This window comes from Lissotriton vulgaris, chromosome 3_1 (genome assembly GCF_964263255.1).
Source record: "Lissotriton vulgaris chromosome 3_1, aLisVul1.2, whole genome shotgun sequence".
Taxonomy (NCBI): Eukaryota; Metazoa; Chordata; class Amphibia; order Caudata; family Salamandridae; genus Lissotriton; species Lissotriton vulgaris.
The window spans coordinates 1,580,126,896-1,580,140,588 of NC_141689.1; the positions used below are offsets into that span (position 1 = coordinate 1,580,126,896).

General features: G+C 43.1%; 1 protein-coding gene across 1 annotated transcript in view; it reads left to right on the forward strand.

Annotated features, from left to right (window-relative positions):
- TMEM38B (transmembrane protein 38B) overlaps positions 1–13,693 on the forward strand; it is a 446,812-nt gene that overhangs the window by 396,664 nt on the left and 36,455 nt on the right. The window contains exon 5 of the mRNA XM_086962072.1: positions 5,983–6,100. Coding sequence (XP_086818198.1) covers positions 5,983–6,100 — 118 coding nt within the window. The remainder of the gene's footprint in view (positions 1–5,982; positions 6,101–13,693) is intronic.

Below are 13,693 nucleotides of genomic sequence, written 5' to 3' on the forward strand. Positions count from 1 at the left end.
ATGACTCTGACGTCGACAGTAGGTTTGGGGTTGCGCAAAGCCCCTCAGAGTTAAATGTCAAGTATCAAGAAGACTCTGATGATGATTAGTTCTGTGATGAACACTAGTGCTACCCTGACCAACGACATCAACAGCAACAGCCAGAGATGGCTTGTCTTCCTTCCGCTTTGATATCAGACCTACAATGTATGTTGTCAGACTAGAAAAGGAGGTTCCCTACATCCGCACCGTCTCCTGCACCAGAGCTTTCTCCACCTCCGCGAGTTCAGCCTCCACCCCTTCCAATATCTCAAGTGCCAGTACAGCTCCTTCCATCTTCAGACGAAGATGAGGAAAACCAACAGGGGAACTCCAGGGTACACCATCACTTCCGGACGAATCGGAGGATTCAATTAACCCTCCACCAGCATCTCCATCTCCGCCTCAAGTGGACTCTCCTCCAGAAGATTTTGGGGGATTCCATAATCTCTAGGAAAGAGCAGCCAGACATTTCGAGTTTTCAATGCCTTATCACCAACAAGACTGTTTCCTTTACGATTTTAAGGAATCTTTTAAAAAATCGGTCAGGTCTATGTCCATTACTATATTTGAGATCAGGGCATTAGAATAGTGAGAAACCCTGCCAAAGTTCCTTCAGTCGTACCAAGGCTTGACAAGAAGTACAAAGCTCCTGATAACGCACCAGCCTGTCTCACAGTTCACCCCAGACCTGATTCTGTGATTGCGCAGGCGGCACAACGTAGGTCAAAGAACCCTTCGGCTCCCCTTTCAGCATGCCAGATAAGGAGGATAGGAGGCTGGATAATATTGGCAATTGTTTTTCCATTATGTTGGCGATGACAGTCAGAGCGTACAATTCCTTAGCGCTGCTGGGACGCTACAACAGGCAGATGTGGTCAGACATTTCTCCTTACCTCAACGATCTTCCCCAAGACATCAAGGAGGAGGCAAGGGAAGTTTTGCTGGAGGGCGAACGCTCCGCTTCGGAGATTGACTGTTCGATGGATATCGCTTCCACTGGTTTCCATCAGCTAGCTGGGGCTGTGGTTTTAAGGCGCCAAGGATGGCTAAAGGCTACAACGTTCAGGCCTGCGGTCCAGACCAAGATTCTAGATACGTCTTATGATGGACAAGAGCTATTTGTGAAGCATATTGACGAAGCCCTTCAGAGGATTAAAAAAGACACTAATACAGCCAAAGCTTTGGGCACCCTCCAGTATAAAAGAACCCCTTTTCGAGGTGAACGGGGTAAAAGCCAGTCTTCATACAGGGGAGGTTCCCAGCAGTATAGGTACCCTTCCTATACTTCACTCTAGCCAGCAATACAGGATGCAATTCGCAGTTCGTCCAGAGACAACAGAGTGTGACTGCCTATAATAAATCTTCCTTTTGAGAGAAAGCTGGATGACAAAAAGATTCTGCAAGGCGTCAATGACCTCTTACTTATGCCGGTTGCAACTTCTTCCCCTTCCCTCAAAGTAGGCGGCAAAATACCCCATCATCTTGAAAACTGGAAACCAATTTCAACGGACAGCTGGGTCCCACAACTAATTCAATTTGGCCATTTCCTAGAATTTATACAGCCACCTCCACCAACACCACCTAAACCTCTGGTTTGCAGCCATTTGCACCAGTTACAGTTGGAAATAAATTCAATGATCCAAAAGGAGCAATAGAGAGTGTTCCTTTTCATCAAAGGGCAGAAGGCTTCTATTCCCGCTTCTTTTTAGTGCGCAAGAAAAAAAACAAATGGAGGCCAATTTTAGATTTACGAAATGTAAAGAAATTCCTCAAGAAACAGTCATTCCGCATGATCACCATTCAAGAAGTCTTGCAGCTTCTCAATGGAAATGACTACATGGTATCCTTGGACCTCCAAGACGCCTATTTCCATATACCTATTCACAAGAAGCACAAAAAAGTTCTGAGGTTTGCAGTAGCCGGCAGGCATTATCAATTCCAAGTTTTACTTTTCTGGCTTAAATCGGCCCCACACGATTTTACAGACTTCCTAGCTCCAGAAGCTGCATATCTCAGACCGCATCATACCCAAGTTTTCCCATATCTCCTTCTCTCAACGCCTCAAAGAAGTCTTCCAAAACCTGTTTGCGGCTTTTCAGCAAGTTGGGTCTCACATTAAACCCAGAGTAGTCAGTCCCACAGCCTTCTTGACGTCTAACATTTCTGGGAGTTATCCTAGATACAGTTCTGAAAAGGGGCTATCCAACGGAGGAAAGACAACGAAAACTCCAGACTTTAGCAAGCTGCATACAAAGAAGAAAGTCTCTTTCCGTACGCCTGTACGAATCTCTGCTAGGCATGATGTCCTCTTGCAGTCTTCTGATTCACATTGCCGTCTTCACATGTGTCCTCTTCAGGAAGACTTGAGCACACAGTGGGTTCAGGTAAATGGAACCTTCAACGACGTAATCCAGGTGACTCCACAAATGGTCGCCACTCTAACTTGGACTCATCCTCACCATCTGTCTTAGGGCTTACCTTTCCTTCCACAAGTCTCTCATCTGGTGATAACAGATGCTTCTCTGGAAGGTTGGGGAGCCTTTGTGCAAGAACTTCAAATCAGTGGCAAGTGGCCACCTTCTCAGCGGAATCTACACCTAAATCTCTTAGAGCTAAGAGCAGTCTTTCTAGTTCTCCAGGCGTTCTTACCCAGGATACAAAATTTGGTAGTGCCTGTCAGGACAGACAATACTACGACAATGCACTCTCTAAACAAACAGGGAGGAACTTGATCTCTCTCCCTCTCCCAAGAATCTCAACTAATTTGGAACTGGGCAATTCAACATGAAATCTTGTTGAGAGCGTAGTACATTCCAGGAAAAGAATATATAATAGCAGATTCACTAAGCAGATTAAGGACAACCTGCCATGAGTGGGAGTTGAACAAGAATACCCTGAGCAAAATCTTCCCGCAGTGAGGCAAACCAGCTATAGACCTGTTTGCCTCAGCAGCAACTCCAAATGCCAACACTTCACAAGCTGGCATCCCCAACAGGGCTCTCTGGGGAATGTGTTTTCAATAGCTTGGTACGGCGTATTTGCCTACGCTTTTTCCCCCAATTCCTCTCCTTCCCAAAGTTCTAAAGCAAATGAAAGCAGAACTTTGCAAATTAATTCTAATAGCTCCAGTGTGGCCTCGCCAACATTGGTTCAAGGGAACATCCCTCAAGACTGCAGGGAGATTTTGTCTCATCCTAGAGTAGGCGTACCAACAGAACTTATTCTTTGAAATAGAAAAGGTTCTGTGTCTTGTGTGGGTCTGCAAAAGTATATCCCCCTCATATCATATCTGGAGGAAGTGTTGCCATATCTCCTCCACCTAGCAAATCAGGTCTGGCTCATACTTCGATCAAAGTTCACTTGGCTGCAATCTCTTGTTTTTGAAGATCTTCCAAAGGGTCTTCCTTGTGGTCAAACAGACTGATAAAACAGTTTCATAAAGGTCTTTTCAGAACTTTTCCTTCTGTAAAATTTTCACCTCCAATGTGGCAACTCAACATGGTACTTGCTCAACTTATGAAGCAACCTTTTGAGCAAATACATAGAACTGACTTAAAATTCCTTTCTTGGAAAACTGTTCTTCTTTTAGCTCTTGCATCTGCAAGAAGGGTTAGTGAACACCAAGCTTTCACGATACAAGAACCATTCATTCAATTTAACAATGATAGATTGATCCTTTGTACCAACCCAAAATTTATACCTCAAGTCCCTTGAGCCAGTTGTCTTAAAATCCTTCTTTCCAAATCCACAAACGGCAGCTGAACGAGCCTTACATTCTTTGGATTTAAAGCATTTCCTTGAATTTTATCTAGACAGAACAAAATCCTTCCGCAAGTCTAAGCAGCTTTTTTTGTAGCTCACATATTACCCAGAAAAGGTTTTCCCTTAACAAAACAGATAATATCTGGATGGATCTCTAGTGCTATTCTCTTCTTTCACCAGCCAGCTGGTCAACCTCTACAAACAAAAGTTTGTGCCCATTCCACTAGGCAATATCTACGTCTATGGCGTTGTTTGCTGGTGTGTCCTTCTCAGACATTTGTTTGGCAGCAACCTGGAAAACGCTGCATACATTCATTAAGCATTATTGCTTGGATTCCGAATTGATGAAGGATGCTGCAGTGGGAGAGGCGATGCTCAGACATCTATTCCAATAAAGTGAGCCTACCTTCCATCCCACCAACCTTTCTAATGCTCATTTTTCTGTTCTTTTCTCTTCGTTATGCCAATAATGGAAACTATGCTGTGGATATTTCATAATTATATGCATAATTCAGTTATTTATATGCATGTTTTTGTATTTCATTCTCAAGAAATATTTGTTGACTAATCTGTTATGTATGGCTTATGTTTATTACGAAATGTACTCATTACTGCTATTTTTTCTGATTCAAACATGTGAATCTATGAAAGATACCCTAATACTGCATAAGAAATGAGTTACTTACCTGTAAATGCAGTTATCCGGTATTGGTATCTGTCATAGATTCACATGCAACCCGCCCGCCTCCCTTGGAAGAGCTCAATTAATTTTCTCAGTTGTACCTCTGGTTACGCACAGTGCTTATGAAAATCTGAGGGACTGGAGCTCCGTCAAGGAAGGTTCTAGAGGGTGGCATCAGCTGATTGGTTGTTCTCTTAAGTTTCATCCTTTTTTAAGTAAGGACTCATATATGTTACTAAATATAAAGGCTTAGGCCTGGTACTTTCTATGTCTAGTGTGACATTACCATTATAAATGTACCGGGACTCCTATTTCGACGACACAGAATGATTCAAGCATGTGAATCCAAAAAAGATACCAATACTGGATAATTGCTGTTACAGGTAAGTTACTAATTTCTTCTTTTTCAAGGGATGTTATTTAGAAGAAAAAGTTGAAATCTGCTTTCATTTTCACATCAGATTTACATTTAAAAGACAAATATTTTGCAGGGCCTAATATTTCAGTCAGTTGCTATACAATCATAAACGTATAGCATGAGGTATGATAAGGGATAAGTGAATAGGTGAAAAGAGCAGATGTGGAGGAGGGACAATGAATTGGTGACTTGTAAAGCGAGACAGCTACCCAAAGCATGCATCCCGGCGCTAAATTAAGTAGGAGGCGGCACAATGAGCGTATGAGATTATTGGTTAACCAGATCTTTAGAGCCAAATTACAACTATTTATTGAAGCAATTATCATTTTCAATGCCATGTGAATTAATTGAAAGATTCTTCCCACGTTCTGCGGCCCATTGTTCAATAAGGGAAGAGGGATAAGAATAGGGGATAGAGCAGAAAAGGATCAGAAGAACTGAAAGGAAGAGAGTACGGTGAAGGGAATGAGGGAAAGAAGTTGCAGTGTAGGAAAGATATTATGGAAAGAGTGAATGGGAGGAAGGTGTAGAAAAGGATGTTGAAGGAGAGATTTCCACTAAATACAAAACGCCAAACTCAAAATTATCATAAAGGTTCTTAAAAACGCCCTGGCATCTTGTATTCACATTATTTCCAGTGTTGGGACTAAATATGCCTCTTGAAACTTTCTCATCAGCCACAAATCTTTGTAACTTTTGTGTTGTGTGTTGGGGGAGAGATGTTTATTTCCAGTATGAAAGCGGTAGCATTGGAGGTAAGCATACCTTCGTTCCACAGTCATATTTAGCGAAGACTAAATGCTGTCATGTAAAATCAAATGTCTTCCGGGTTGACCGACAAATGCACTGGCTATCCAAACATTTCTCTTCAGATCAGTTTTCAGTTCTGGTATGCGTCAGTGGACAGGTGGTACCATTGCTGTTGCGTAGAACCTGGTTCCCAGCCACAACTGTAATAAATACTAATTCTTCTTCAGACAAAAGGTTCATTTACAACTAAATATCATTAGAATGTCAAAATACTGTTTTGAAATTTCTAGATTTGATAACAGTTTGTGAAATAATTGATGCATTTCTTATCTATTTGTTTAATTTTCAGCCCTGTAAAGGTGACATTGATAGGTTCGGTTTTGTTCACGTTACAGCACACTCAGCATTTATCGATAACGAAGCACAACCTCGTATTTTTGTACAGCATCTTTCTAGTGTTCACAAAGGTAAGTGCAGGTCATTTATATGTTTGCTAGCATGACCATCATGAAGCTATGTAGTATTTATAAGACCCTGTTGAAACAAACCGCAATTTTTAGAGAGGCAAGAAAGGTCGGTTAAAGTAGAAATTGAATATCAAGGTCTTCTCCCTATACCAATTTCTGCCGATCTCATAGACCCTTTCTGTTTTTACATTCTAAAGAATTTACCTCCAATAGATGCTTGCACCTACAAATTCCTAATGTACAAGATATCCTGTGCAGCTGCGTTACGAAACTTGAGGGGGCCCCTCTGCAAAGTACATGGAGGGACATCCCCCCCCCCCCATGCTCTGGACCTAGTCAGGAGCTCTCAGGCCAGGGCCGGACTGAGAACCCAAAGCAGCCCTGGCATATTTTGTCAGACCAGTCCCTCTATGCTCTATGGTACGTAGTGAGCCAGCCTGACTTTTGCAAGTGGGCTGGGGGGGGGGGGGGGGGGGGGTCTGTAGGGGATGGCTCTCCCTAATAATGTTTTTTTTTTTTTGAATGGCAAAAGTGGTGCATTATACAACATATTCTTCATTGTATATTCAAATGTACTAACTTTTAAAACAAAGTAAATGATGACCTTACAGTGCACCGGGATACCCAGTCATACCCACGTTCTTACAGAGAACATATAAAATAGACCAGAGAAGCACCACTCAATCTCTATCTCTTTTTTTTGCACGTTTTCCATCAAAGGTCACTGCTTTGTCTGGAATGTTTGGCACCTGAGGGCAGAGCGTGGGTGGCAGACAGAAGCCACATGGGAGTCTGGCTCATTTTGGTCTTGAGTATCCCACCATGAAGAGCTGAGTCAGAGCAATCATCTGCACAAGGGTCCTATCTAGCAGCTATGCCAGGGCAGGTCAAGGCCCATCACTTACTGGAAGCAGGATATCAGGAGAGTGGAAACATGCCAGGCTGAGCCTACCTCCCATCTCATTTGGAAAGCAGCCTTTGCAACTGGGGGCTGCCAGAGACTGAAAACATCCCAATAGGAGCAACACTTTCCCACCACCTCTCCCTGAGAAGAGAAATACAGAACGCCAAAGAGGAAGAATGCAAAGAGGTTTTGGGTCCACTTCCTGCTCAGGTGGAAATATGCCTCAATTGAAGTAGCACTGCCCACGAAGACTGAGGCGATGCAGCTGGAAAACTGCTGGATGGTGCCCTTCACCCATCCAAGACAGCTGGCTTTATAAACCTTCTTGTGCCCACCCCCTTCCCTCTTGTGTCTTAGTGCACTTTAGTAGACATATATCTGCCTGTGGCACTCTTTAAATCATCAATGGTACGCTGTATCACAGCCAAGTAACAAAAACCAATATGAAAACAGAACATAACACATAGAAAAACGTGGCACACCATCCTATTGAACAACATAACATATTAAGCAATTTCATTATACCCTCAGCCAACATACATGACAAAGCAGCTCTTACAAGGTGGTCCAATTCTTACAATGTTGCTCTCATAGTTTTATGTTTAATATAACATTTCATTTAACCACATCCGTGCGGTGCAGATCTACCGCCGGTGCTGGGCCCTAATGAAAACGGGCGTGGTCATGACGGAACGGTTCCGTCATGAGCACAGCTCGACCGATGCTCATGACGGAACCGTTCCGTCATTAGCATCGAAAGGGTTAAAACAGCAGGATTACAGATTTTTTTACGTTTTCAAAATCTTTTTTAGAGTCGCACTTTCATCAAACAATCTACTACACTGTCTCGTATTAAAAACAACAATGGTGCAACCTCAAACGGGGCTGGTCTGAGGCATGCACTCAAATATGGAGTCCTGCCCCTTATAGGGTCATCCAAGAAATCAAGCTTCCGAAAGCCCTGCTAAGCTAACTAACACATAAGTCAGCCTCACCCATGCAAGCCAGGGCATTACAGTCAGGATTTTGAAATAACAGCTTTCCTGAAAAATTGTCACTTTTTTTTATCGAATAAGATGTCAATAAAATTCATCATACTAATATGCTTCTTACTATTATGACCACATTATCAATACTTTCAGCCACTGTAAAACTAGATCATAAATATGCCCACCCTCACTTCCTGTCAATGGCATGGGCTGCACTGGCATGGGCTGCACTGGCAATGTGGTTTTAAGAACACACACACGCTAGAGAAAGTATTTCTTTCTAATAAATATCACAGTCAGTGGTGGCTTGCATATTTGAACTGACATATTACTAACTTGGTAGTAAAGCATAGCATCCTTAGTCAGTTGTTCTCAAAACAGCTACATTGTGTATTTCTTAATCCTTAGCACATTAGCAATGACAAGAACCACTTCAAGACTTCATTATGACGGAAGGCAGACATTGTGCTGTAGAACATACAGGCAGTGTAAGAGACAGAGGTCTGATAGGGACCAAAGAAGGTCCTCCGGTAGCCTAGGCTACTAGTAATTCAAAAAGTGTTACTCTTGAGTCTTAACACCATCTTAACGGCCCCCGGTCCCAACTCTGGGGTACCCTTGTTCTTCAAACACACACACTTAGAAAATACAGGGGCATACAAGGTAGTTCCAGGAGAGACAGGGCCTTGCCAAATATTAAGGATTTCCAAATAGAAGACATTCAAATAAAATTATTCTAAATTGCATTTGTTTACATAGCGCATGGATAGCTGAATATCTTGCATGGATCCGGTTCTCCTGGACCTAGGTTGGACACCCCTGAGAGACTCAACGTTTGCATTTCTTTCCGAGGAGGCACAGAAAGAAAAAGTAGCAAGAGTAGCTTTGTATTTCAAGTGGCTGCTGAATTTTAACAAGTCTAGATTTTAGAACTGACAGTTCTAAAAGCAAATCGGCTACAGTGCCAAATGACCAACCATGGACAGACGCACAGATAACCCAGGCTAAAAAGATGCTTGGCATTTGAAAAAACCGGTCTGCACCAGGGGAGTGCAGCCCAAGCTGATACAAAAGTAATTAGTGGAGGTGGCAGCCTACACAAAAGTTAGTGGAAAGTGCTGGAGGTGCTTTTCTGCCTGCAGATACACTCTTTTTGTGTAATCTAAGTATATTTGTTCATTTCAGAGGCAAAGAGAGGAGTGGAGATCTATCTTGAGCAACGTTCCGAAGGTTTTTCATTTTTTTATTTAATCAAATCAATGTCCACAGTTTTGTTAAAAAAAGATTTGTTCCTGTACTGATACGACAACCTTGAGTTTTCTCAAGTTGAAAGGAAATGGTCTCCTGCACTGTAAAGACTCGTTTAAATTGCTTGTGTTTTTTTTATTGAAGTGTGTGCAGTACAGGGCAGTCTGACACTGACAAAGGCAGATAACAATTAGCAAAGGTGCCGAGGGCGTGAGGTGTGGACAGGCAGGAGAGCAGAGTCAGAGAGACTTGTCCTGGACAGGTAGACTAGCTCACAGGAGTTAGCTCCTTAACACTGAACAGTCAACACTGGTGTGGCACTTGGTTATAGTGCCGCTGGGTCTCGAATAAGGCTCATGGTCTCATACTGTACAGAAGAGCGGCAGAACTGCAGAAGGAGGGGCTTCTACCCCAGGTTTATCCTCCACCTTAGCTATAGAAAATACAGTTAGATGATCCAGCCGATGCCAGATCAGTGAAAGGATGTAGCCGACAGGCTCTCACCACTAAAGGCACAAATCAATGGCTGAAATAGCGAATACATCCAAATCATACAGTGCACATTGCACTCATTGCAGAGTTGTTTCATCTGAATCTGTATTCAGCTTAATGTTATGGCCTATGACACAATAATGTTACTCAAAAAGTAAAACATACTAAGACGACTTTCTTCAAACTGCCGCCCTTTGCAGCAAGTCTCTTTTATTATCCTGAAAGAGATGAAGTCTTTCTGGAAGAAGCGCGCATGCCAACTGCTGCGACAACATTAGACGCCGGCTGACTTTGTGTGGCCTCCGACAAACAATGATGTACATATTAGCATGTTTAATTTATATTTCAAGGAGGAAACTGCAGGTGATTAGTCTGCATCGGAGTTCTCGAGTGGCCTTAAAAATGTGCTTGTAATGCTTAACCGGTCTAACTCGGTGCGGATGCGCTCTAAACTCCTCCATAAAAGTAACTGGGACTGCTGGCCTTTTGCTGTTATGATAACACAGGGCCCAGCCGTCCTGGTGCTCTCCCTTGCCTTGCAGTGCATGCCCATTCACTAAGCCCGACTCAAGAACTTCTACTGACGCAGCCTACTAAACAACTTTCATCCTGCAAACCCAACAAGCGCAATGACCTTTTTCAGGATCAGATTGGCACTCTGCTCCGCTACAGGCTGTGCCATCTGCTGTCTTGTGAGTAAGCGCAGAGCGACGTTGTCTTTCTTTTATTTCCGGGATGACTGACTTGGAAATAAAAGAGGAACAACGGCGTTTAGTTTAACCCCAGTGCTGCTACTTCTAAAGCTGGCATTTAGGCCGCGACAAACACCTTGGATGGGTCAGGTGTCTTGATGTAATATAGAACCCCAATAAGAAAATCGCCCCTGTAACAAAACCGGCCCCAGGAAACCCCAGGTACTGCCAGTCTGGGCCTGTTTCAGAGCAGGGGCCCACTGCACGTGCACAGTTCCAGAGGGGGCCCCTGGAGCTCAGGGCCTCCTGCGCTGTAGGGGCTGCGGGGGCTATTCTTATGCCCCTGCTGTTAAGGACAGAGACAGTTAACTGGCACACTCATTTACTCCGCAACGCTCCAAACACCAATCAGATGAGCCAAGGAACTGAGTGGAGAGGGGAAACAAAAATTAACAATCAAGGTAACATAATGAAAGATGTATTGCCGAGCATGAGTAAGAATCATAGTTAGACCAAACACGTTCAAAGAGGAGGCTGCTGTAGGAGGTGGAGACTGCCAGGAGAGAGTGAACGTCATTGACGAGAAACAATACAGGAGAAAAGAACCAGCAAGAAAATAAGAGTGGTCAAATAGCAGGAGACAGCAGGCCATAATGGATGTATAAGAGGAAAGAGAGACTGAACGAGCATGCAAGATGATACAGTCAAGGAAAGAGAACGAAAAGGAGATCGAGAAGGACAGTCATTACAAAAAGTGGGTATAGACAGTAATGGAGGGGCACTCTTAAATATACAGACTGATACAGTCAAGGAAAGAGAACGAAAAGGAGATCGAGAAGGACAGTCATTACAAAAAGTGTGTATAGACAGTAATGGAGGGGCACTCTTAAATATTGTGTATGAGAGAGAGTAAGTGAAAGAGTTAGGGATAAAGAGAGAGGAAAACTACTTAGAAAGTCAGGGCAGTTGGCAAAGAGATAAAGGAATGAGTGAGAGAAATAGGTCAGAGAGGTAAGGGTAATAAGGAGGGACATTTATGGGAAAGAGAAGAAAACAAGAAAGGGAAAAACAGAGAAAGAAACAAAAGAGCTAGAAAGAGAATGGGGGTATGTAGAGTCGAGTGACCACCTCTGAGCAGATGCTGTCTAGAGAGTAAGATTACCTGAAATGAGGGTCACTCACATTGAATGAAGGGGACTATATGGAAGAATCACAGAATAACAGTACATCATAGTAGCAGCTAGAGAGAAGGGAGGAAAGAAAGCAGGATGAAAACTACACGTTAGGAGATAACGGAGATCAAGTAACCCACAGAATAAAAAGTGAGGCAACAAACAGGGAAAAAGAGGGATGTTGTGTTGGGGATAGAGATCTGAAAGGTGATGGGAAGACACAAGGAATAAGTACATTGAATGCAGCGTGACTGTTTGCTTTATTTCGAGTAGCAGAGCTCTGGGAGCTTTTACACAAGTTTTCAGTCAGAAGACCTTTGATCAGCGTCACAGTAGCTTCCACAGATAAATGTTGGAGCTGCAGGCAGTCAGTCTTTCCCTAAATGTTTTTCTCTCTTCCACCAAAGGGAATACCATCCAGGTCCTATGGATAACAGTCACCATCCACAATCTCAACAGACAAGGGATTGTGGATTCCTGGAACTGCGTCACAGTAGCTTCCACAGATAAATGTTGGAGCGGCAGGAAGTCAGTCTCTCCCTAAATGTTTTTTCTCTCTTCCACTCAAGGGAATACCATCCAGGTCCTATGGATAACAGTCACCATCCACAATCTCAACAGACAAGGGATTGTGGATTCCTGGAACTGTCTTGAAAAGCCTTACACCTATAGCGTTGGGCCCTACAGTGGTACATTTTTCCATTGACAGATTACATTACAGGCACCCTCAATAGGAGGGTGGATGCACTAAGCACAGCACTCTCTGAAAAGCCATGAGTGGGAACATCATTGTGGCATAACAGACATGATCTTTTCCAGATTGGGATGTCCGTGTTCGAATCTCTTTCCCACAGGCAGCATTCTAGATTTTGTGCCATACATTTTTCTTCAACTAGTCCGTAACGGGATGCCTTCAGATTTAACCGGTCACTGGGCCTGCTTTACATGTACCCGATAATCCACCTTCCGACAGAAGTGCTGCAAAAGGTGCAGGAAGACTGAGCTTAACTGATCCTGATCAGCCCATCATGGTTGAGAAGTATTTGGTACTGTGATCTGTTGGAGCTCCGTATTTGTCACCTCTTGCTCTTTCCCACAGATTGGATCCACTTTTGAAGAAGGATCCTGTCTGCTAGCCCTGTGGCTGCATGCATAGACATTTAGTGCTGCCAAAAATGATGCCTTCTGTTTGACAGACTTTATTTTGAATGCCAGAACACCTGCTGCAAAATCCATTTAATCAGTCTACTGGGCGAAGTTATTTCTTGGTGTGAGTCGAAATGCCTGGATCTTTCCCATTCTTGTCTGTCCAGTGTTCTGTATTTTGCTCTGTTTAATACCTAGAAGGATGTAGTAGCGTCCACCGTAAAATTATATGTGGCTACCTTGTCTGACTTAATGTGTGTACTGGATTAATCCTCTCTGTTTAAGTCTTCTTTAGGGGCACTTTTTTTTTTAAAGTATTAATTGAATCTGTTTCATCTCACACAGTTTATTGTTACACAGTTTAACCGTCTCATGGTTACCCAATTTGAATCACTGCACATTTTTTCAGTCCCTTCCCTAACTGTAAATAAATTTTTTCTTGAGTGGCAAAAATTGCAGCCCCCAGGGTTGATTAATTACTGTCCCTTTAGGTCCAACCACTTTTCCCTGTGTCCCACTCACTATGGTACTTAATACCCTATTGAAAAAAGTCATGTCTGCATTCCACTTGGGCTTAGCTCTTACTATTACATTGTTCTGTCCACTTCCTCACCACACCAAGAAAGACGTAGGACTGCATGACTCAGGGACGAATTAAGTATTTTTGAAGCCCCAGGCCCAGCATATTTTGGGATCCCCTGAACGGACCACCTTTAGATTTATGAACAATTTGCAGTTATTTCAAACCCACATGATGCCAAATAATATTGAACTGTACGTTAAAGTTGCAGAAAAGATGCACCCAAAAACACCCAAACCTTAAGATGCCCGGCATCCACCAACCAAAGCGTACCAAAAGAAGGTTTGAGCAAGCTTTGACTAGGGCCATTCCTTTTTGCGCTTGTATCTTGATTTTGTTTGTTTTGCTACATTTTACATGGTATGAATAA